Source organism: Mustela erminea, chromosome 1, assembly GCF_009829155.1.
Source record: "Mustela erminea isolate mMusErm1 chromosome 1, mMusErm1.Pri, whole genome shotgun sequence".
NCBI classification, from domain to species: Eukaryota; Metazoa; Chordata; class Mammalia; order Carnivora; family Mustelidae; genus Mustela; species Mustela erminea.
In genome coordinates this window covers 103,966,356-103,990,643 of record NC_045614.1, presented here as the reverse complement: position 1 = coordinate 103,990,643, position 24,288 = coordinate 103,966,356, and the positions used below count along the sequence as shown (strand labels likewise).

The 24,288-nt window shown below is 50.0% G+C and overlaps 1 protein-coding gene across 4 annotated transcripts in view; it reads left to right on the top strand.

Moving 5' to 3' along the window:
- The window catches only part of BDH1 (3-hydroxybutyrate dehydrogenase 1), a 42,701-nt gene extending 19,982 nt beyond the window's left edge, over positions 1-22,719 (top strand). For all 4 annotated transcript variants that reach the window (XM_032337228.1, XM_032337222.1, XM_032337237.1 and 1 more), the window contains 5 exons: positions 2,167-2,239; positions 2,895-3,005; positions 14,266-14,407; positions 20,510-20,662; positions 21,886-22,719. In XM_032337228.1, coding sequence (XP_032193119.1) covers positions 2,167-2,239; positions 2,895-3,005; positions 14,266-14,407; positions 20,510-20,662; positions 21,886-22,355 — 949 coding nt within the window. In that variant the 3' untranslated portion in view covers positions 22,356-22,719. The remainder of the gene's footprint in view (positions 1-2,166; positions 2,240-2,894; positions 3,006-14,265; positions 14,408-20,509; positions 20,663-21,885) is intronic.
- The last annotated feature ends 1,569 nt before the right edge of the window (positions 22,720-24,288 follow it).

Genomic DNA, 24,288 nt, shown 5'->3' with positions numbered 1-24,288 from the left:
CGGAGCTCAGTAGTGAAAGAACAATACAATATAATTAGAATATGGACCAAAGAGGGGCACCTGTTTGGCTCAGACAGTAGAGCCATATCTTGATCTCAGGGTTTTAAGATCAAGCCCCACACTGGAGATTATTTGAAGATAAAATATTTTCTTTTCTTCTCTTTTCTTTCTTTTTTTAAAGAAGAATATGGACAAAAGACACGAAGAGACATTTTACTAAAGAGGATACACAGATGGCAAATAAGCACAGGCAAAGATGTTCAGTGTCGGGGTGTCTGGGTGGCTCAGTGGGTTAAGCCTCCGCCTTCGGCTCAGGTCATGATCTTAGGGTCCTGGGATAGAACCCTGCATTGGGCTCTCTGCTCAGTGGAGAGCCTGCTTCCCCACTCCCATACCCCCCGCCCCTGCTTACTTGTGATTTCTGTCTGTCAAATAAATAAATAAAATCTTAAAAAAAAAAAAGAAAAGAAAAGATGTTCAATGTCATTAGCCATCTGAGAAATGCACATTGAAACCACCATAATCAGCATGACTAAAATAAAAAAAATTGTGACACCACCAAATGCTGGTGAAGATATAGAGAAAGTAGATCACTCATCCCTTGGGGCTGGGAATGTAGAACGCTCGCTGCTCTGGAAAGCAGTTTGACAGTTTCTTTCTTTTTTTCTTTTTTTTTTAATTTGACAGAGAGAAATCACAAGTAGATGGAGAGGCAGGCAGAGAGAGAGAGAGAGGGAAGCAGGCTCCCTGCTGAGCAGAGAGCCCGATGCGGGACTTGATCCCAGGACCCCGAGATCATGACCTGAACCGAAGGCAGCGGCTTAACCCACTGAGCCACCCAGGCGCCCAGTTTGACAGTTTCTTAAAATCTAACTACACATCTGCCGTATGACCCAGCAATGGTTCCCCTAGGTACTTACTTAAGAGAGCAGACTTGTACAAGAACTTACACAGGAATGTTCATAGCTGCTCTATTTGTAATAACCCTAAACCAGAAACAGCATGGATGCCCTTGAATAGTTGAATGGTTAGGGGTGCCTGACGGGCTCAGTTGGTAGAGTTTGCGACTCAATCTCAGAGTTGAGCATGAGCCCCACATTGGGCATGGAGCCTACCTAAAAACAAAAATGAGCCAACAAAGATAATTGATAGTTAAAAAAAACTGTAGTATACCCATACAATCGAAAACAATTTAGCAATAAGAAGACAAATTATTGATATGTGCAACAATCTGGTTGAATCTCCATAAAATTATTGAGTGAAAAGGCAATCCCAAAAGGTTATATACTGTGTGACTCCATTTATATAACATTGTTGAAAGGACAAAATGGTAGAGATGGACAGCAGATTAGTGGTTAAGGAGGACGTGGAGTGGACAGGAATGGGTGTGGCTCTAAAAGGGTAACGGGAGGGATCCTTGTGGTGACAGAAATGTGCTGTATTTTCACTGCATCTGTTCCAATATCCTGATTGTGATATGGTGCTATAGGTTTGCAAAATGTTACCACTGGGGGAAATTGGGTAATAAGTTACATGGCGTCTTTCTGTGTTATTTCTTAACTGCATTTGAATCTATAATTATTTCAAAACAAAAGTTTAGTTGAAAAAAAACTAACAGGGGGTGCCTGGGTGGCTCAGTGTGTTAAAGCCTCTGCCTTCGGCTAAGGTCATGATCTCAGGGTCCTGGGATCGAGCCCTGCACTGGGCTCCCTGGTCAGCGGGGGACCAGCTTTCCCCCTCCCTCTGCCCTTCCCCCCACTCATGTTTTCTCTCTATCTTTCTCCAATGAATAAAATCTTTAAAAAAAAAAAAAAAAAAAGGAAAGAAAAGAAAAAAAAATTATCAGGAAGCAGCATAAAACCCAGAGGTGAAGACATTGAATTTGCAGAAGGCTCTGGTAACAAAGCTGTATTGCCAGAGGGTGATTGCTACACAGTGGCAAAAATGGCCACTGCACCTGCTGGCTGACTTTGTCGCAGCCTAGCAAGCCTGGCAGACAGAGTTAGGACCATCTTCCCCAGTAGTACCAGCAGATTGTCCTCAGTGGCTTGGGGTGGGGAGCCATGGGGGCCACACTGGTGGCTGAGGGTCCTCTGGGTTGTTTGTCCCGGGAGTGAGGTGCAGGTAGGAGCACAGCCTTTGCTCACGGATCCTCTTCTCCCGCAGGCGCTCGCTGCTGTTTTACTCCGCCTCTCTGGTCCCTAGCAGCCGTCGTGCTTATTCCGATGAGGTGAAGCCGGTGAGTGGCAGCCCCGCTATGGTGGTCACAACCCTTCCCTAGTGGCCCCCAGCCCTGGGCCACCTCAGAGCGGGACTTCAGTGCCCCTGGGATACTTGGAACCACTTTCTCACTCTCTTAACCGCCCCACCCCCGCCACAGGTGAAGTTCGGGGTTAAGAGTTCAGATTTGGGATTCTCTCTCTTCCAGCTCTACCACAGGCTGACTACTTTGGGCATTTAGAAAATATGTCTCCTCACTTGTAACCTGGTGTAATAATGCTACTTACTGTGTAGAGTTACTGTGGGGTTTTAATAAGAAAAATGTGTGCGGAGTGCCTTGCACAGAGTAAGAAATGATAAATACTGTGGTGATGGGGGGTGGTGATGCTGGGGGTTGTAGATGAGGAAACTGAGGTCCAGAAGGGGGCAGTGACTTCCCCAGGTAGGGTTGTCAGTTGCTGGCAGAATTTGGGTTAGAACCTTGTCTCCCGATTTGGAGTGCCAAGCATTCTCTGCTCTATTATGGTGCTTCTCTAAGAGCCAAGGGCAGGTGGGCAGGGCTGGGACTGGCCCACTCAGGAAGCACTCATTGTCACTGCCCAGAGGAGGTTTGCTTGGTCACTATGCTCTTGGGATTCTCGGTTCCTAATGTGGGGTCTGATCTTCTGAAATAGGTTGGCAGCAAAGCCGTCCTGGTCACAGGCTGTGACTCGGGATTTGGGTTCTCCTTGGCCAAGCATCTGCATTCAAAAGGCTTCCTTGTGTTTGCTGGCTGCTTGATGAAGGTAAGACAAGGGTCATTTTTGTCACCATCGTCCTTTACATAGTTATTTTGTAGGGTTTTAAAAATTGTAGTAAAATACACGAAACATAAAATTTACCTTAACTTTTTTTTTTTTTTTTGAGAGAGAGAGAGTGGGATGGGGAGGGGTAGAGGGGGAGGGAGAGAGTGAGAATCATTTTTTTTTTTTAAAGATTTTATTTATTTATTTGACAGACAAAGATCACAAGTAGGCAGAGAGACAGGCAGAGAGAGAGGAGGAAGCAGGCTCCCTGCTGAGCAGAGAGCCTGATGCGGGACTCGATCCCGGGACCCTGGGATCATGACCTGAGCCAAAGGCAGAGGCTTTAACCCACTGAGCCACCCAGGCGCCCCGAGAGTGAAAATCTTAAGCAGGCTCCACACCTGGTATAGAACCCAAGGGTGGGCTTGATCTTATGACCCTGAGATCGTGACCTGAGCCAGAATCACGAGCTGGACACTTAACCGACTGAGCCACCCAGGTGCCCCTACGTCTTAACCATTTTTAAGTGTATTGTTCGGTGGTATTAAATAGATTCACATTGTTGTACAACCATTACTCCCATCCATCCCCATAACGTTTTTCATCTTGTAAAGCTGAGACTGTACCCAATAATAATAATTGTCCATTTTCCCTTCTGTCTACCCCCTGGCAACCACCACTACAATTTCTGTTTTTATGAATTTATCTAAGTACCTCATATAAGTAGAATTTTATAGTATTTGTCTTTTTTGTGACTGGCTTATTTCACTTGGCATAATGTCCTCGAAGTTTATCCCTATTGTAGCATATTACAGAATATGTTTCCTTTTTAAGGCTGACTAATAGTATATACCACATTTTGCTTATCCATTCATCTGTCATTGGACACTGGGGTTGCTTCCAACTTTTAGCTATTGTGAAAAAGGATGCTACAAACATGGATTGTATGAGTATCTCTTTAAGACCCTGCTTTCAATTCTTCTTGGTATACCCAGAACTAGAATTACTAGATCTCATGGTAATTCTGTTTTTAACTGAGAAACTGCCATATTTTCCACAGTGGCTGTACCATTTTACGTTCTCACCAACAGTGTACAAGGATTCCAGTTTTTCCACATCCTTACCAAAACTTGTGTTTTTTTTTTTTGTAGCTATTTTAAGGCTGAGGTTCGTATCTCATTGTAGTTTTGATTTGCATTTCCCTAATGATTAGTGATGTTGAGCATCTTTTCATGTGCTTATTGATCATTCATATATCTTCTTTGGAGAAATGTCTATTCAATTTCTTTGCCCAGTTTTAAACTGGGTTGTTTGTTGTTATTATTGTTGAGTTTTAGGACTTATATATTCTGGATATAAATTCCTTATCAGATATATGATTTGTACATATCATCTCCCATTCTACGGGTTGTTTTTTTATTCCATGGGTAGTGTGTCTTGATGTACAAAATTTAAAAATTTTTATGAGGTCTGATCTGCCAATTTCTTCTTTTGTTACCTGTGCCTTTGATGTCATGTCCAAAAAATCATTGCTAAATGCAAAGTTGTGACGTTTTTGTTCTGTTTCTTCTAAGCACTTTATTTTGGGGGGGTCTTATATTTAGGCCCTTGATCCATTTCAAATTAATTTTTGTATGTGGTATTAGGTAAGGGTCCAGCTTCTTTCTTTTGCATGTGGACACCCAGTTTTCCCAGCACCGTTTGTTGAAAATACTGTCCTTTCCCCCTCATTGAATAGTCTTGGCACTCCTGTCAAAAATCATTTGACCATCTCTGTCACTTCTTCTATTCCATTGTTCCATATGTCTGTCTTTATGCCAGTTTTAGACTGTTTTGATTACTGTAGCTTTGTGATAAGTTTTGAAATCCGTAAGTCTGTATCATCCAGGTTTGTTCTTCTTTTTCAAGATTGTTTTGGCTCTTTAGGATCCCTTGAGATTTCCTATGAATTTTAGGACATGTTTTTTTGCAAAAGACACCCTTGAGATTTAGACAGGTATGGGATTAAAATCTGTAGATTGCTTTTAGTAGTAGGTACACTTTAAGAATATTAAGTCTTCTGATCCATGAATGGGGGATGTGTTTCCATTTATTTCTGCCTTCCTTTACTTCTTTCAGAAATGTTTCATAGATTTCATTGTACAAATCTTTTACCTCCTTGGTTAGGTTAATTCCCAAGTATTTTATCCTTTTTGATGCTACCATAAGTGGGATTATTTTTGTAATTTCCTTTTCAGGTTGTGTGTTGTTTGTGTACAGAAATGCAGCTGCTTCTGTGTTGACTTGATATCCTGCTACTTCGCTGAATTCATTTATTAGTTCCAATAAATTCTCTGGGGGAATCTTTAGCGTTTTCTACATATAAAGTCATGTCATCTGAAAACATAATTTTCCTTCTTCCTTTCCAATTTGGATGCCTTTCATCTCTTCAACAGACTCCATAGTTCCAAAATAGTGCACCTGTCTAGGTGGGGAAAGCGATTCCTGGTGCTTCCTACTTTCCTGTCTTCCCAGAATCCCACTTCAAGCTGATTATTTAATACCAGGACTACCCAGGACTTGGGCTGGGGTTGGTAGTTGTGTTTTCATTGCTTTCTTAATGATTGGTTCATCTGTCGCTTTAGACAGCCCATACCTTTTCTCTTCACTTCTGACTCACTTGTTCTTCATAGCTTTGTTCATTCATTCATTTACTCATCCATTTGGCAAGTGTTCCTGATGTGCCTGCCCCTTTGATAGGTGCTGTAGAAGATGATACCCTGGTCCCTGCATTTAGGAAGCTCCATGTTCAGTGGTGAAGGACAGCCATGCACAGACTTACCTGGAAGAGTTAGAGTGAAGAGGGTTCTCAGAGTTGTGTGGAGTGTTTAACGAGAGTGCGTAGAAGGAAGGGGTTGATCCTGGTCTGGCAGAGGAGGGGACATCCATTCTGGACCATGGAGAATAAGTAATGCTGTCCCAGGTAGCGACTGAGGATCCTTTGCAATTCATCAAGTGGAATTTAGGGTGTCGGAAGGGAAGCCCTGGGCCGTGAGGCTCCAAAAGGGAGAGGGGACGGTTCTTCCAATTTGGAGAATTGTGCAACGTCACCATAGTCCATCACTTGGAAATTTCTCTCCTGACTGTCTGCACTTGAAGCCCCACACCAACCTCTGGTCCTAGGTAGCACGGATTCCTGTCTCTTTAGATTGGCCTTTTCTGGACTATTCCTGCATGGAATCATACAATGCATAGGCTCTTGTGGCAGGCTTTTTTCACTCAGCATAATGTTTTTGAGATTCTTCATGTTGTAGAAAGTATCAGTAGTTCCTTCCTTTTTATTACTAGATAGTATTCTATTGGACGGATATACTACATTTAAAAAATTAATTCACTAGTTGATGGATATTTGGATGAAATGTTTGGTGTTTTGGCCATTATGAATTATGCAGCTATGAATATTCACATACATGTCTCTGTGTAGATATGTTTTTACCTAATTCCTTTTAACAGAATTTAGAAACCAATATCAATGCTCTTTGTCCCTCTCTGTGGACAGAGGTAGACGATGTATAGATAATCACAAGGCATATACATGCACACATGATGTTTATTTATATTTATCTCCTTCGTGCATTTCCTATAAATACCACATGCGCGCGCACACACACACACACACACACACACACACTCGCTCACACACAAACATATAATTCATGAGGTTATATTGACCTTCTAGTCCTCTTCAACACAACAGCATTCTTCTTTGCTTCCCTCATTCCATATTTGTTTCTTCCTTTTTCTGCCACTAGAACCTTGATTCCCAGCTACATCTATATATTTACTCATTTGGTCAGTCCTATAATACACACACAATTGTTTCAGAATTGCTATGTTGATACCATCACAAACACAAAACTCCTAAGTTGTGTCAGCTTGGTTCCTCCAAGAAGCAGATACCAAAATAGGATAGAATGTGCAAGAGATTCATTCAGGAAGAGCCTGTGATGGCTACAGGGGAATAGGACAGGAAAAGGCAGGAAAATCCTGTGGATTTTCAGTGTTATTCTAGGGCGCCCAACTAGCTTATAGGGACTGTGTAATTTCACATTCCCACCAGTAATGTATGAGAGTATCTGTTTCTACACGATTTCCCCAATAGTGTACTTGAAGCTTTTGGTTTTTGCCAGTCTGGTAGGTGAGAAATATACCCCAGTACAGTTTTAATTTGCATTTCTTCTGTTGTGAGTGCATGTCCTGGTCTTTAAAGGCATGAATGACCCAGAAGCTGCCATATAGCAAGCTGTGGTCTCCCTCTGTTGGCCAGAACTTAGTCACATGGTCTTACCTGGCTGTGCTAGGAAAGCTGGGAAATGTAGTTCGTAGTCTGAGAAATGTACCTTGCTTGAAGTCAGGGGGTTCTACCGCTATAGAAGAAGGGAAGAATGGGACTTTTGGGACAATTTGCTGTCTCTGCTCTGTAGATGAGATATTTTCTTTATGTTGAAGGCAGTAAGAATCCAGAGAAGCAATTATTTTAAAACCAGGTTTAATATCTATAAAAACAATACCCATTCAATGTAAAAGTTTCAATAATATAAACAAAAATAATAAAGTCTTTTGCACTGCCACGGTTTGAACATATATTCAGATCAGAGAGGGTTTATTTGTCCTTTTAATTTTTCCTTCTTTTGAATTATGAAAGTAGTACGTATTTATAATAGATTCAAATCCGACAGAAGTGGATGATGAAAACAAGTGGAGTCTTTTTACTGCAGTCTCTTGCTGCAGAGTAACTAAAATGTATGTGTGCACATTATTTGTGACCTTTGCTATTATACTCTAAGCCACAATCAATCGTCCTACACATATCTTTGCTTGCTTTCATTAGTAATTCTTAGAAAAATTTTCTAGATGTGAAAATACTGGGTAGAAAGGTGTGCAGATTTTTGGTTTCATTCAAGTCTGTCAAACTGCTGCTCCCAAAAGCCACACCAATGCCTGCTCCCTCTGACATGCATGCAAAAACCTGTTTCAGGACGGATTTGGGGGTGATGGGTGGGGTGTGCTGGAGTTGGGTTCTCCGCATAATGTGGACCTGCTTCAGCATGTCCTCGCAGGTGCTGGGATGCCACAGAACGTTTTGTACCTCTGAAGTTCTTTCTCCATGTTTCTAGCACCTGTGTCATCATGCTGGCTTGTCCAGTGGAGCAGGGTCTGTATCTCGACTCCACAGTCCAGGGCAGAGGCTGCTGAGTGCTGTCGAGTGAGAGAGAGAGAGTCAGGGCCTTGGATTCTAGTCGCCTATCAGCCACTAGCCCAGGGACTAGGCTACGCTTCCCTTCCCCGCGCCCCTTACTTACAATAATGGGGTTGGACTGGGTGCTCTGACCTCCTTCCACCGGCCACAGCTGTGATCCTGATTTAGTGACTGGTGTTTTCGTCAAAATACCAGACAAGGTCACTGCCGGCTCATGCCTATCAGTGTTACTTGTTGACTGTTTTGGCGTCATGGTGTGTCTCCGCTGGTCAAAAGCTAGAGGAGGGGGCACCTGGGTGGCTCAGTGGGTTAAGCTTCTGCCTTCAGCTCAGGTCATAAACTCAAAGTCCTGGAATTGAGCCCCGCATCCGGCTCTCTGCCCAGCAGGGAGCCTGCTTCCCCCTCACTCTCTGCCTGCCTCTCTGCCTACTTGTGATCTCTTTCTCTCTGTCAAATAAATAAATAAAATCTTTAAAAAAAAAAAAAAAAGAAGGCTCGATAGGCCAAGGTGGCATCTTGCTGCCATATGGAAGGACGGACAGGAGTTTCCTGAGGTGGGTGCTGATAGTGTATTTGGACATCATCAGCATTCCGAGGAAGCTGAAGCCCAGAGCCATCACAGAGTAAGAGGAGACCAGCTGGGCAGAGAAGTCAGGGCCGGACAGGGGAGTGGGGGGTGCCAGGGTGCCTCTGATACTGCTTTTATCAAGGATGCCAGCAGCCCCCATTTTGCCGGATCAAGTGGCCCCTTCTCAGACCAGAGCATACTGAACCTATACACAGCTTTAACCAAAAAAACCACTCTTTCTTGTTGCATGACTTTTGGATACCACGCTCTCTTGTTTTGCTTCCCCTCCCTTGCTAGCGCTCCCACTGCTCAGCCTGTGACCGTTACAAGGCCCCAGGCTTGTTCCTCTTCACCGTTCCTTGTGCGCGTGACAGACACTTCCATTTTACCTGGCGAGTGTCTTCATCCGGCCTGGAGGTGCTGGACCACCTAGCAGAACAGGCCGAGAGTCTGTAAAACCCTGCTGCCAGGTTCAGTCTGTCATCTGGCTCAGTGTGGTAGAAATGGAGGTGGAGAAGGTTGGAGAAGGTTGAGAGGTTGGACGGAGTTGTTACCGTGCTGTGATATTTTCCCTCTGGTCTTAGTGAGGTGGGCTTCAAGAACACTACTTGGAGAAACAGACTCTTAACTACGGAGAACAGACTGATGGACACCAGAGGGGAGCCAGGTGGGGGGATGGTGGAAACGGGGGATGGCGAGGAAGGAGCGCACTTGTCCTGATGAGCCCCGGCTGGGTAAGGAAGTGTGAGAGTACTGAATTGTACGCCTGAAACTGATAGAACACTGGATGTTAAATAATTGGAATTAAAATAAAAACTTAAAGAACTACTTAGAGGGGCGCCGGGGTGGCTCAGCTGTTACATGTCTGCCTTAGGTCAGGTTATGATCCCAGGGTCCTGGGATCAAGCCCACATCGGGCTCTCCGCTCAGCGGGAAGCCTACTTCTCCCTCTCCCACTCCCCCTGCTTATGTTCTCTCTCTCACTGTGTCTCTCTCAGTCTAATAAATAAATAAATTCTTTTCTTTTCTTTTTTTTTTAAAGAATGGGATGAATAATCATGTAAGGATGGAGAGGGTTTTTTTTTTTTTTTGAGATTTTAAAAGTTTATTTTTTTGACAGAGGTCACAAGTAGGCAGAGAGGCTGGCAGAGATAGAGGAGGAAGCAGGCTCCCAGCTGAGCAGAGAGCCTGATGCGGGGCTCAATCCCAGGACTCTGGGATCATGACCTGAGCTGAAGGCAGAGACTTTAACCCACTGAGCCACCCAGGCACCCCATAAGTAAATAAATTATTAAAAAAAAAAAAAAAGAAAGAACTCCTAGAGAGCTTACCATTAATGCTCCGGAGTCCTCAGCCACAGAAGGGTATGTTAATATTGACCAAAAGACGCCTGGAGGCCCAAGAATGAGGCCGGAGTGCCTCATCTGGAAGCAGAGCAGAGAGAGCTCCACCAGGAGAGGGCTGTCCTGCCTGGGTCGGACACTCTGGCCTGGACGTGATATGGATAAAGGGGAGAGCTCTTGGAGTCATCGTAAGGGCACCCATCCAGTGAGACTCCTAGGACCGCCCATGTTTCCCCAGCCGAAGGGGTGCCTCACTGAAGCCCAGGCAGAGAAAGAAGAGGCCTGGCTGGAGGTGTCTGGGGGATGGATCTCTGCAGAATGCATGAAAGCACGCCCTGCAGGGAGGGCCAGCACTCGTGCACCTGCTGTCCCTGGACACCAACAGCAGACAACAAGACCAGCCTCAGAAGACTGCCGTCTTGCCCCTTAATTTGCCAGCCCCTGGATCCAACCCTGGAAGGGTCATAGATTAAGGAAGACGTGAGGAGGACCTAGAAAATAAGGGGAAAGGCAGTCTTCACCCGTTTGGCGTCCATGGGCTTCCCACACTCCCCAGGCCTGGGTCAGGACAGGCTTTAAATTGCATAGAAGCTGGAGGACTTGGGTTTTCAAACCAGGCTTCTCTGGGGTTCCTTGATTAGTAGACTGAACTGGACCCTTGAAGTCGAACAAAGAGGCTATTATCTGAGAATGCGTGGAAACACTGTAGGAATTGCCTAACTTGTCACGCAAGGGTAGAAAAGAGCTCACTGAGGAAATGGAAAGGGATAATGATAAAAGTGGGTTTATCAGTCAGCCAGTTCCATAGTCACCAACACAGCAGGACTCGAAGCTTGTCCCCGAGCAGCAAGACTAATGAAGATGAGGACAGAAACCCTGGAGCCAGGGACGCGGTGGGGCCCAAGCAGTGTAGCCTTGGACTGAGGACAGGTGGATCTGGAAGGAGACCGGCCACCGTGCTCTGTGGCCCCGGGGCTAAGGGTGGTCAGCAAAGGTTTTCTCTGAACAGTGAAGGCAAGCTGACTGTCTCTGTCCCCGCTGACAAGGCCGTTGGAGCGGGATGTGGAGGCCGTTTCAGAGTGAGGAGGACTGCTGGGGAGACCTGGCAGGGGAAGGGAGGAGATGGGGTTCTCGCCTGGGATCCTGAATGCTGAGCCTGAAGCTGTGAGCCGTGGGACGAACGGCTGGTTTCCTCCGAGAGCAGGTCTCAGCTGCCACACTCCAAACCGAGTTCACGTGGGGACCCTGAACCAGGTGAAGAGCCTCCCTGGGGGACCTTGGAGACATGGGCTCAGGGCTGGCTGGAGGCTCAAGGAGACGTCTGGTGTGGAGTCCGAGAGTTGCCAAAATGTGGTGGCAGGGTTCACAAAGGCCAGGAGGAGGACAGGGTGCTCAGGGGCCTATCTTCTTGGAAGTAGGCATCAGCACCTGCTCAGGGACGCAGTCTGCCCGGGCTCCACTCTGAGGGGCATTCGAGGAGGCATGACATGAAGACTGCATTCAAACAAGATGCATGTTTTCTTGGTGTCTGTGGGCACCAGCCCTTCCCTCCTCTGGACTGGAAGCTGTCGTCTCTGGGAGTTATTTGCTGGCAGACCCTCTGCAGGAACAGTAGCAGAAGCTCTAGGCCTATAGATGAGATACCTGCCATGTTGTCCGGGAAGTGGGCACTGCCAGGGAGTTTCAGAGCCAAGCCTTAGACTAACCAAGCCTCACACAGGGCTGCCCTGGGCAGAGGGGACTCTGGGTGTCATTGGCATGCCTGGTGCTGGGCCAGGCAGAGATTCAGAGAGCCACACATGCTGCTTCTTTTCAGGCCCAGAGCGGAGGCTCCCTGGAGAGGCTGACTGTTTAAGAGTGGAAGAGCTCTTGGGGGCAGTGGGGACCAGCCTGATGCCTGTGTGATGCCGGGGTTTTCTCCACACCGTGTTCCCCACCCTGCCTCAACCCTGACCTCCACTTTCATTGTCCAGACTCCTCTGGGGCAGTCTTGCCATCTGGATGGTGAAAATCATTCCTCATTTTGGGCTGAATTTGACTTTTTGGCCCTGCTTCTGTTTGGTGGGCTCCATGGGACCAGACTGCTCCCTCAATCTCGTGTTCTTCCCAGGTCCTTCTCCAGAGCGATTATCTCCAGCCCCTCTGGCCCCATTGGACACAGTCCGTTCACTACTCTCTCCTATGTCTCTCTGATGTGGTGTGATGCGAATGTCTTGTTCTGGGGTTAGGGTTCTTCTGGTTCAGACCACTTAGCAGGCTGAGCCTAATTCCTAGAGAGTTTTTCACCATGGATGTATGCGGCCATCCATATGCTTCCTGCTCTTGGCCTTGCCAGGGAGGTTAGCATCAATACCACCTGTATCCTGCGCACGTCCTTGCTGAGAGTAGGTATTTCCCTCTCACTGCAGCCCCTGGCAACTCCTGCTGTCCTCTCACTAGATGCCTTCCTGTTTCCTGCACCACTGAGAAAGTCACCGCCAATTACATTGTAACTGACAGTGTTTGCTTTTTACAACGGTGTAGCTCATCCCTAAGGTGGAGAAGATACGGGTCCTAGAAAGAATGAAATATGGTAATAGAACCCGCCTCATGGTGTGCAGACTAATGAGAAATGTATGTCAAGTGCTTAGCACAGTGGGAAGCACCGTCAGTACTCACTCAGTAAATGATGCTGGCTTTTATTCACGCCCTCCAGCAGCTCACCACCGCGCCCCAAGAAGACCCCTGCCCACTTCCCCAGCCTCCTGTGCAACAACTTCCTTATGCATCTGCTCTGCCTGCAGAGGCCTCACCGCTGTCTGAAATGTCCCATTTCCCAGGGCTGCTCTGGTCCTTGGCCTCGGCTATCACTTCTCCTGAAAGGCCTGTCCCACCTTCTGGGCAGCCTCTCTCCTCCCGCCAGCTTTCATGCCTCAAACACTGCCCACATTGTTCCCTTATGCACCTGCCCCCTTCCCGAAAATGTGCCTCTTTGATAACAGGGGCTGAGTTATTTATTTTTGTGTATCTAGTTCTTAGCGCAGGGCTGGGACATGATGGAGGCCCAGGGAATGTTCGCTGAGTGAGTGACCCTTTCTCATGTTTAGTAATGCTTGGATTTAGCTCGACAGTTTAACAGGTTTTTAATAAAGATGACTCCATCATTCCAGTAACCTGAGCAGGTCAGGACAGGTGGCGTTGTCCTTATTTCTTATTTCGAAGCTGGAAAAACTGGGCACCTGTGAAGAGTTGCACCTGAGGGCACAGAGCCTGGGTAGTGATGGGACTGGAATGAGAGCTGCTCTGGCTTCTGACCATCTTGGTAGTGACAGGCCTGTGGCTTAGACCAGAGGTGACAAACCGGCAGCCTCCAGTCACATGTGGCCTGTGAATGTGCTTTGCTTTACACAGTGTTTAGTTTTTGGTTTTTTTTTTTCGTGTTTTTTGTTTGTTTGTTTGTTTTTTTAAAGGTTTTTATTTATTTATTTGACAGACAGAGATCACAAGTAGGCAGAGAGGCAGAGAGAGAGAGAGGAGGAAGCAGGCTCCCTGCTGAGCAGAGAGCCCGATGCGGGGCTCGATCCCAGGATCCCGAGATCATGACCTGAGCCGAAGGCAGCGGCTTAACCCACTGAGCCACCCAGGCGCCCCTTAGTTTTTGTTTTTTAAACGTGAGTAAGTTGCCAACACTTAAAAAACTGGGAAGTCCTAATTACTAGCTTAAACATCGGAGCAGCTGGTAGGCCTGGGTTACACCCATACCCATGCTGGCAGCAGCTGGCAGGGGTGGAGAGGTAGGCATGTGCTTCATTCCCAAGTCTCCACCCTCCCCATTGTCGGACACCCACATGCCTAGCCCTGATGGGGCCTCACTTCGCAACCTTGGCTTAGAGAGAGACTCCTTCCAGGAAAGCCTTGGGGGCTTGTGTCTGGGGCACTTGGTTTGGCTTGACATGTGGTCAGTCCTGGGGTTGAAGAGAGCCACCTGCCAGAGGAGCAGCCCCAGCGGGTCTCCAGAGACTCTCTGGAGTTGTTAGTAAGCCCCAGGCTCTGGCAGGGCCTCGGCCTGGTCCTCCGACTGGAGGCAGGGTGGGAAGGAGGTGGTCGAAGCAGCTCCTCTCTCCTCCCCAGGACAAAGGAGACGATGGGGTCAAGGAGCTGGATAGCTTGAAGAGTGATCGACTAAGAACCGTCCAGCTCAATGTCTGCAAGAACGAGGAGGTGGAGAAAGTGGTGGAGATCGTCCGCTCGAGCCTGGAGGACCCTGAGAAAGGTAGGGGGCCCCTTGGGGCCGCAGGGTGTAGTGCACCAGCTGTTCTGAGGGCCCCTTTCCTAAACACTACTCCCCATTTACCGGTATCTTGCAAAAGCCTGCTTGCCCTGCTGTTGAAACTCTTCCTCTCACACAGCGGGAGGAAGTGGGTTAAATTAAACACACCTGTGCAATAAGGCAATGGGAAATAAAGCCAGAGGTGCTTTCAAAACCTCTAGGAGTGGTGAACAGAGGAGCACAGGGGCAGGTCAGTTCAGACAATGTTCATCAAATGCCCACTCTGGGCCAAGTGTTGGGGACACAGAGATGGCCAAGACATAGTCCTTGTTCCCAAGGACCTCTCCAAGGTTCACTGGGGGGCTAACCCGAATGATCTCCACACCCCCTCTCAGGAAGCAGCACAGGACAGAGGGTCACAGCCCAGTTCTGGGTGGGGTGGGGAGCCCATTAGGGGGAGCAGATTGTGGCAGGGTACAAGAAGGGCATTCCAGAGTCAGGGAGAGAAGGAACAATGGTGGGAAGCACACAGCATATGCGGGGGGCCAAGTCCGTGGTCAAGTCTGGTGGAGGTGGTGGCAGTTAGTGGGGTTGAGAACAGAGGTTCTCCGGGGCCTGGGGCCCATAGCCGTACTCCTGAGGACACCAGGCCCACTGTCGATGTCCCAGGGGGAATGAACTATCAGTCTGGGGACTGGGGCAGCAGTGTAGAGGGTAGATTTAGAGGGAGAGCGTGAGTGCTGGAGTACTGAACAAGGGCAGTGGGTGTTGGGGGATGTAGAGGGATCAGAGTCGGGAAGGCATAGCTGGCTGGACTTGGTGATGGATACATGTGGGGATGAGGGAGGGGCACGAGGCCTCTCCTGATGCCCGGCCCCCCCCAACCCACTGCAGGAGCATGATGAGGGATGGGGAGTGCCCATGGGATGCCTGCCCCGTGGGAATGTCTGGATGGAGACCAGATGTCCAGGCCTGGAGGTGAGGCTAGAGTAGGCAAGATGGTGGGCTTCCTGGGAACATGAGCAATTAGGGGTGGAGAAGGGGAGAGGCAGCTGGCAGAGAGGGTGGGGACTGTGCCCCCAGAACCTAGAGGAACAGAAAGTTTGAGGGCCAGTCACTGACAAGGTCACCTGCTGCAGAAAGTTCCAGTAACATAAGGACTCGGGTGTTCTCTCCCAGTTCAGCCCAGGGAGGGATCTTGGTGGGAGGGGCTCTGTCCAACAGAAGGGAGGGGACCCTGTTCATGGAGCACACAGCCGTGATGATTCTGGGCGACTTGCTTCCTCTAAGGTGTTTACCTTCCTGGCCAACCAGGCAGAGAGGGTTCTCTCTTTCCCACAGACAGGGTGGAGGCATCTCTCCTGAGTGGTGACTTCAGGCCTTAGGAGGGAGAAGGGGAGGACAGGGGACCACCAGGGGCGGGGCTGGGCTCTGTTGAGCCTTTATGAGCCGAACAGAGATGCTGCTGTCAGCCAGCAGCTGCCTCAGAGCTCCTGTGCCATGTGGCTGTCAGGGAAGCTGTTGCTCAGGCTGCCAGCCTGTCCCTGACGCATCCCCTAGGCAGCCCTGGGCCACCGCCACCTCCAAAGAGGGCCATTCCCAGGCTGGTCTGCTCTCAGAGGAGAGGCCTATGAGTTCCCTAACTCACTAAACATCTATTTCATAATTAACAGGCAGAGCCAGGGCTCCTGTCCCATTAAGAAGAGGCAGGATGTGTCCCCCTGGGGTGATTCCCCGCTCTGGAGGTACAGCCCACCTCACCCCTCCTGCTTGCTTTCATCAACCAGGAGGCAGGAGTCCGTGCTGTGAGGCCACTTCATGGCAGCCTGAGGGTTTGTGGTGATCCACGGCGCCCATGGAAATAACTTCTCACTGTAGACCTGAGAACAGAGTGGGGCTGCACCCGAGCTGGGCCTGCTCAGGACCCTGGTCCCGGTCCCCCGCTGCCAGGACAGAGTCACCTCCATTCCCTGTATTGGTCTGGGCCAATTTGCTTGACCGGCAAGGCAGGACAGACCCGGAACGCAGGGAGAGGCACTCACCCCCACTGCCCTGGGACGGAGTTCAAACCCTAGTCCCACCCCGATACATAAACTTTTCCCTGCCGCCTTTTTCCAAATGACACATTCCAGTGAGGATTGATAAACCACAGCATGAGCTTAGTTACCTAATACTGCATTTTCTGGCAAAAGATTTGAAGATTTTTTTGGTATGAAAAAGATGAGAAATCTGTTGGACATGTGGTTGTCCTGGTTTCTCTGTCCCCACTTCTCCCTCCCCCTCTTTCTCTTCCCTGTGGCCCCCACCCCTGCCCTACCCAGGGCTGTCTTTCCCGGTAAAGCCTCTGTCCTTCTCCCCTTCTCTGGCAATGCTATCTCTGAACTCCAGGTGGCGCCCTTCTAGAGCTTTCAGATCAGCCTGGGTTCCCTAAGCCTGTGCTGGCTTCCAACTCATTCTACCCAGGCAGGATCCTTTCAGGAGACAAGTGCCTTTCATCCTGGTTCTGTGGAACAGGGGAGCCAGCCTTGGGGGGTGAGATGAAGGGGCTTGTCTGATTAGAACAGGTGAGCCATCTGCCACAGCCAGCAGAGCTCTGAGGGACCGGATGGACATCTGGAGCCTGGAGACAGCACTGCCCACCCCATCCCAGCAAAAGGCTGAGTGAGCCGACTGGCAGGCTGTATGTTGAAACCATCACTTAACCTCACAGTCAGGGGATATTTATTGAGTACCTGCTGTATGCTTGGTAGTGTGCTGAGCACCAATGAGGGTGTGACTTGGCAGGAGGATTGTGGTTGGACACCAGCCAGATGTAAGTTGGTGGCTTCATGGCAGGACCTCTTCGGAACCATTACAGCACTGGGGACATAGTGCCATGGATAGAGAAGACCCAGTCCTACATCTGGGACACCCTCAGTCTGAGAGTGGGAAGTCTGGAGTTATGGTGGGCTTCACTCTCTTACTAGAAGTGTGACCTTGGGCTCACACCTTCCCCTGTGTGGGCCTCAGCTTACCTATCTGTGAAGAGGGAGAAATGCTCTGCTTACACAGCCAGTGCTCATGCCTAGATCTGATCACTGCAGGCACATGAGCAGAATAACATGGGGTGAGGGTTGGAGGGCTGGGTGGAGCCAGGGAGCAGCAGAGGCAGGAGGAGCCATGAGGCAGGGGAGGGGCTGACTGTTCAGGCTTCCAGAGGGCAGAACAAGAAACCCAGCAAAGGAGGCCTCCCAAACCTACTGCGAGAGGGAATTGTCAGAGCAAGAAGTGACCGAGAGAGGACAGAGGAGGGTCTAGCTGAGGGGCTGGCCAAGGATGGAAGTGGAGGACAGAAGCTGTGACAGGGAGACCTGGGAGAAGTTTTCCAGTGATACAGGATGGAGATGACAAGGCCCCAGACTAATGCTGTGGAGAGAGGAAAAAAGGCACAGATTCGATGAGATGGCAGAGGAAGCCGACAGTGGCACAGGGTCAAGCATGAGGGCTGTGTCTTCACACAGACCAGGGTCCAAATTATCTTGTCCCCCTGTTAGCTGAGTGACACTGAGTAAGGTGCTTAACCTCCTGGAGCCCCAACTGTGTCCTCCAGACCTGGGATAGCTTAGCTTTGGAACAAATGCACGCAGAGTGCTTAGCTCAGGGCCGGACCTCTGTCCTTTTGATCTTGATCAGTGATATTAATAGTTCTCATCAGATTGGGGAGAAGAGGTCCAGGGGTCTGTTAGCAAAGAGGAAAGTAAGGCGCGGGCTGGGGCAGCTGGAGCTTGCCATGCTGGTGCGTGGGGAGGGCATGCTGGGGACCTGTGTGCAGGGCACTGAGGTGAGAGTGACCATCAGGAGGAGGAGACCGCAGTCGGAGGAGAGCAATGAGTCCAAGGGGTACACAGGATTCCTTTATGTGGTGACTGCTGGGGCTGTTGCAGGGAAACAGCCGTCGCCGGGAATGAGCAGCAGTGTTCATTTTGAGTTTATGTGGAGTGTTGGCTGAGGACTCCTAGCTCCACAGACTGTTACTGCTTATCAAGTCAGTGGAGCTATAATCCAGGAGCCATGTGCTTTCACAGGTCAAGTTCAGTTACCCTTTTTTGGATATCAGTGTCAGCTGTAATTAGTTTTTTGTTAGGGAGAAAATATGCATTTTAGGTGGGATGTGGTTTTATGTGAACCAAACACAAAGCAGCTGCAAATTTCCATGAACATAAAGAAGACAAGGCTGCCTAGGCACGGAGCATAATTTGAGAGCAGGTGGTCTAGGACAGGACATTGGAGGATGCCTGTATTTAGGGGGCGGCTAGAAGAAGGGCGGCCGGGAGGATAGAAGAGATGCTCCAAGGGAGGAATGAGTGTAGAGAACCATGAGTAGAGCTCATACAGGGGAGAGGTTGAAGGGAGTGAAGATGGGAGGTGAGGGTGATGGGGCACCCTTACCATGTTGCACCCCAAACACCGTGGGTCAGCAGCAGGGCTGGGACCCAGCATGGCAGGGAAATGGGGTCTGGAGGGTGTGGTTTGTGTTCTCAGAAGCCTAATCGTGGAGATGGCGGTGTGAGGATGTAGCATGGTAAAGAGGAGGTTCTTTGGGATCTCGGGACATGGTATCTGTAGACCTTCATTCATCTGAGAAACCCTTACTGAGCATCTAATGTATTCAACATTGGAGGGAGGGAGCCAGGGGCAAGAGGAAGGTTAATGTTGCATAAAAAGGGAACAAGGAGTGACAGCTTATGGTTTGGAAGGTGGAGGGTGACAGGTCAGTCTTGGCAGGTGGTGGGAGGCTTCTGGCTCTTCCTGGGAAGAAGAGAGGGGTGAAGACTTCCGGGGAGGACGGGCTTTGGTGGCTGCATCAGTGCTAGGTCACTGGTGAGACCTGAGAGCCTGTGGCTGCCGCTCAGCCGCTGTGGGGAGTGAGAGCTTCATGAGCACTTTGTTAACTAGCAGTTTCCTTCCCTGATAAATGTTCTTAATTCTCCATAATTGAAGGAGAAGGCACAAGAGGTCAGTTGAAGCTTTAATTTGGATAACACGGAAGGAACGCAGCTAGAGACCAATTACTCTGTCATGCATACAAACTCGTTTCCATGATTAACTTGGAAAGCGAAGTGGGACCAGGGCTCCCACAGGCAGGAGGATAGCTCTGTCCGGAGGCTGCGGCCCATGCAGTCCTCACGCCCCACAGATGGAACTCAGAGGCCCTGCAAAGCAAGTTGGCCTCCTTGGGGCCTCCTTCCCTCATTCTGCTCTGCCTCTGACCGGTTGCGCATGCTGAAGGGCCTCTGCTTCCCTGGTGACAAAAGTAGCTGTCAGAGCTCCAAGGATCCTTCTAGCACCAGGGTTCCCGGGTCTGCGGAAACCAGCTGTCCCCTCTCTGGTCTTATAGGAAACAGTCAACCCAGGTTACTCGGAGAGTGTCTGTTTGCTCTAGCTCTGTCCTCTGCCTGGGACCACACAAGGCTGAGGGGTGTTTTCAACTTGCAGAGACCAGGCGTATACACACGGGTGGTGGGGCTCACCAAGGATAACAGCAAACAGTGCGTATTGTGGGAGGGGAAGATCCGAGGTCATGGTCAGGGGCTCAGGATGGATCAGGACTGGGGCTGGACCTGAGGTGAAGTCTTAGCTGAGCCTCTAACTGCTATGAGACCCCGGATACTGGGTCCCCTCCCTAGGCCTCCAGAGAAGGCTTGGCCTGGAAGACTCCTGGGGTTCTCCAGGCTTTTGGCCAGAGGTGGAAGACAAGCGAAGGTGCAGGGGCAGGAATGGAGACTCAGTGCAGGCTGCGGGGAGGTGACCGTGTGGAGCCAGTGGGAGTGACCCCAGGCTGCGGACATCTGGCAGGGCTGGGTCATCGTGGGCCCAGAGAGACCATGCAGGGAGACGTGAGATGGTAATTGGATGTTTTAGACTTAAGACAGGGTCCCAACCTGTACCATAGGCCTCTCTGTCTCCTGTTACTCTTGGTGATTCTAGGAAATGTCCCAGGAGCCTTCGAAGTGGCAAGTTTGGAGGGAAAGGGACAAAAGTGAGGAGAGGCATAGCTTCAGGGTGATGGGTGGTGTCCGAGGCCAAGGCTGCATGGTGACAGTGGTTCTGTTCCATCCTGTCCAGGCCTGTGGGGCCTCGTTAACAATGCGGGCATCTCGACTTTCGGAGAAGTGGAGTTCACCAGCATGGAGACCTACAAGGAAGTGGCAGAAGTGAACCTCTGGGGCACTGTGCGGATGACGAAATCCTTTCTCCCCCTCATCCGAAGGGCCAAAGGTGAGCTGGAAAGCGTTTTCCTCCCATCCTGTCTTTTCATCTTTGCCTAGACTGGAAAGAGGTCTCTGCAGATCCAGCCTGCGTACCCCAGTGAGGCTGAGCACAGGACTTCCCGGGGGCCATGCAGGTCTCATGGATGGGGGTAAGGCGAGCTGTCTTGGTCAGGCAGGTGGAAAGGTATGTGTGGTTTTCAGAAAGGAAGGCGGCTGAGAGGTCTCAGTCTCAAAGGCTCAAAGATTACAGCAGCCGTCCCACTCTGGGGACCTAATCTAGAGAAATAACCACCTTGTGCTTGGGGCTGTGTCTATGTACAGCAACTACCAAGAGAGGCACTGGGAAGTCAGTGTTGGTAGATCCATTCTTTGGGTCACTAGGCTGTAGTTACAAAATAAGACTATTGTGGTAGAATGTAAAATATAGTAATAATAATCTTCGAGATTAGGAATTTGGAAAGTAGACAGAGCACTCAGACCATGTTAGGTAGCCAAAGAAGTCACTGATTTGGATGTTCTTTCTATATAGCAAACAATGATAGCAAAAAGGGGGTGATCCCATAGGATCTTTTCCAAAGTCTCAGCAATGATAGGATGAACTCCGAGAGCTTCTGTAGGATTGTAGAAGAAAACCCCAACCCTCCAGAGACTTCCAACTTAGAGGTTTCTGAAAGGCAGCTCCCCAAGGTGTCCAGCTTGGGGCTGGGTCTTAACTTCCCGAGGGCATTCCCAGGACAAGCATGTCCCTGGTCCGCTTGGGCTTGCTTGGACGGGCTCCACCTCCATCCTGCTTCCCGAGGCCAGGCCTGTGGGAAAGCCTCTTGAGGTCCTCACTGTCTTCTAGTACTGAAGACTCTGTCCCCGAGGCCAGGCCTGTGGGAAAGCCTCTTGAGGTCCTCACTGTCTTCTAGTACTGAAGACTCTGTCCCTCTGTCCTAGCACTAAAACCAGGTTCAGAACCCTGGCCTGGGCTGCCTGCCGCCAGCGCTCTAGCATCCATTGCGCATTACCCCACACCCTCCTGGGTGCAGGCCGGCTCATTTCTCTTGGCCTGTCCTGCCTAGCATAATCAGGGAAAAGCTGGACATGTGGCCTGAGCCGACCTCGACTGTGTATTAGGAGGCCCCCCTGACCCTGGGTAGTTCAGGCATCAAAGCAGCCTGCCTGGCCCCGCCCTCTGCCCGACCAGTCAGCGCCTTGTGAGCAAGGCTCTGCCGTCTTCCTTCGCAGGCCGCGTCGTCAACATCAGCAGCATGCTGGGCCGCATGGCCAACCCGGCCCGCTCGCCCTACTGCATCACCAAGTTCGGGGTGGAGGCCTTCTCTGACTGCCTGCGCTACGAGATGCACCCGCTGGGCGTGAAGGTCAGTGTGGTGGAACCTGGCAACTTCATCGCCGCCACCAGCCTGTACAGCCCCGAGCGCATTCAGGCCATTGCCAATAAGATGTGGGACGAGCTGCCCGAGGTAGTGCGCCAGGACTACGGCAGGAAGTACTTTGACGAGAAGATCGCCAAGATGGAGACCTACTGCAACAGCGGCTCCACAGACACGTCCCCTGTTATCAACGCTGTCACCCACGCCCTGACCTCTGCCAGCCCCTACACTCGCTACCACCCCATGGACTACTACTGGTGGCTTCGAATGCAGGTCATGACCCACTTGCCCGCAGCGGTGTCCGACCGGATCTACATACACTGAAGAGTTTCCCACCAGCCTCTGCTTGGGGGGCCCTGGTGGGAGGGAGAGAGGAACGCCGGAGGGTCGGAGGGAGGGTCTGGTGACGCCCCTCTTGGTGGCCTGCTTGTGCACTATCCACAGTCCCTGGAGGACCTACTGCCAGTTGTAGCATTAACCACAGGGGCTAGCTCAGCCCTACCTGGGGGCACTGTGAGTGGTGTGGGCTTCTCCGTGGGGGTGTGGAGTGGTGGGTGGGGTCCTTGCACCTTGAAACATGGTACGTCCATCTTTCTGAAGCTGATTTCATACAAAGACTTTGGGAAGACACGTTTATATTCAACACGAATTTATTATAAAATACAATACAGATCCTTTACATTTTAAAGCCAAATGACAGTTCAGGAATTTCTCTCATTTGATCCTGAAACCAGCCTCATGGTTTAAGGTAAAAAGGACAGATATTTTTTTCTTTTTTTTCTTTCTTTCTTTCTTTTTTTTTGTATACGAAGAATCTGTGGCCCAGAGAGGATAGGTGAGTAACCGTCTGTGGTTTGTACATGGTCCAAGCTGTGTAATTCTGCCACCGCAGTAGAAACGCTTCACATTTTGTGTTCCTGCCTGCTCTGGATCCAGTTATCTGAGGATCCTGTGATGGGCTCTGTACCCTCGCCTGAGCCAGACTCCCTGCATGTCCACTGTGCACCCCTGTACATGTCCATGGTGCCTGTGTGTGTGGCCCAGAGCCAGCTATTCCAAGGGGTGGGGCCATTCTGTAAATCTCCATTTGGGATTTCTGCAGCCTCTCAGGACTTGTGTAGAGGGGCTTGTTGGCTGAGAGGTTGTTTCTGGTTTGAGTCTGTGTAGTTTTGCCTGGGGTAGGACTGTGTTGATGGGGCACCCTTGGCAGAAGCCATGGTACACAGGCCTCTCCTGGGATAGGTGTAGGTTCCCGGTCTGTGTCATGTGGTATACACACACACACACACACACACACACACCACACACACACTCAGGGGGCCTTCGCCATATGCTTGCCTTCCTGCTGTGGCCTTATTTTTAATTAAGCCAGGTTACTGATAGGTAGAGTCTGTGTTATCACTTCTTGGGCTGGGGTTTGAATGCTGCTATCCCTGCAATTGCCCAGAGCCTGGATGTTTGGACCCAAACCAGGCACCACGCTCTCTCCCAGGCGGCTGCAGGTGGCTGTAGGCAGTCAGCCCTGTGAACCAAACTAGCACTTCCGCCTTCTCCCAGGAAGGGCCAGGCCTGCCGCTAGAGGGCGCTCTGCCTCTTCTGCTGCCTGAGCCGCCTCTGCTCCCGACTTGACTTGGTTGCTTACGTCCAAACCTGAGGTCTCAGAGTGTTCCCGATCCACCTTCTGGTCCGGGCACAACGAGCAAGACCCCTTTAGAAACAGCGTTCCTGCTCTGCAAGTAGCTGCTTGTAATAAACGTGGAACCTGGTGCCAGAAGGCAGAAGAACAGCTGGGCAGCCAGGCATGGCCTCCGGGGTCAGGCAGTGCCAAGGAACAGGGTGTCTCACAAGGAGGAAATTAGGCCTGCCTTTTGGGCTTTGGTCCCCTCTGTCTTCAATCAGGGATGCCCTGCCCAGCCACCTGTCTGCAAGGTGAGGCCACGAGGGCCGGTGGGGACGACAGGGTGGGTGGTCAGGGCTGACTCTGTCCGGAGTTGGACATCCTATGGCCATCCTGTTCACATTACGACCACATCCTTTTGAATCCCAGAACTGACCTTTCAGAGTTGCATTTTGCAGCTCGGGAGATTTTGTTATCATGCTCGATTTTATGAGAGCTGGATGGATGCAATGCTTGGAGTTATGCATGTGCATGGATATCCAGGAATTAGAGGGAAGGGGAAGCAGGCTCCTGAGCACTGGACAAGCTATGTCTTCCTCTGCGGGGGTCTCTGGGAGTAGGACAAGACAGGCTGTCTGG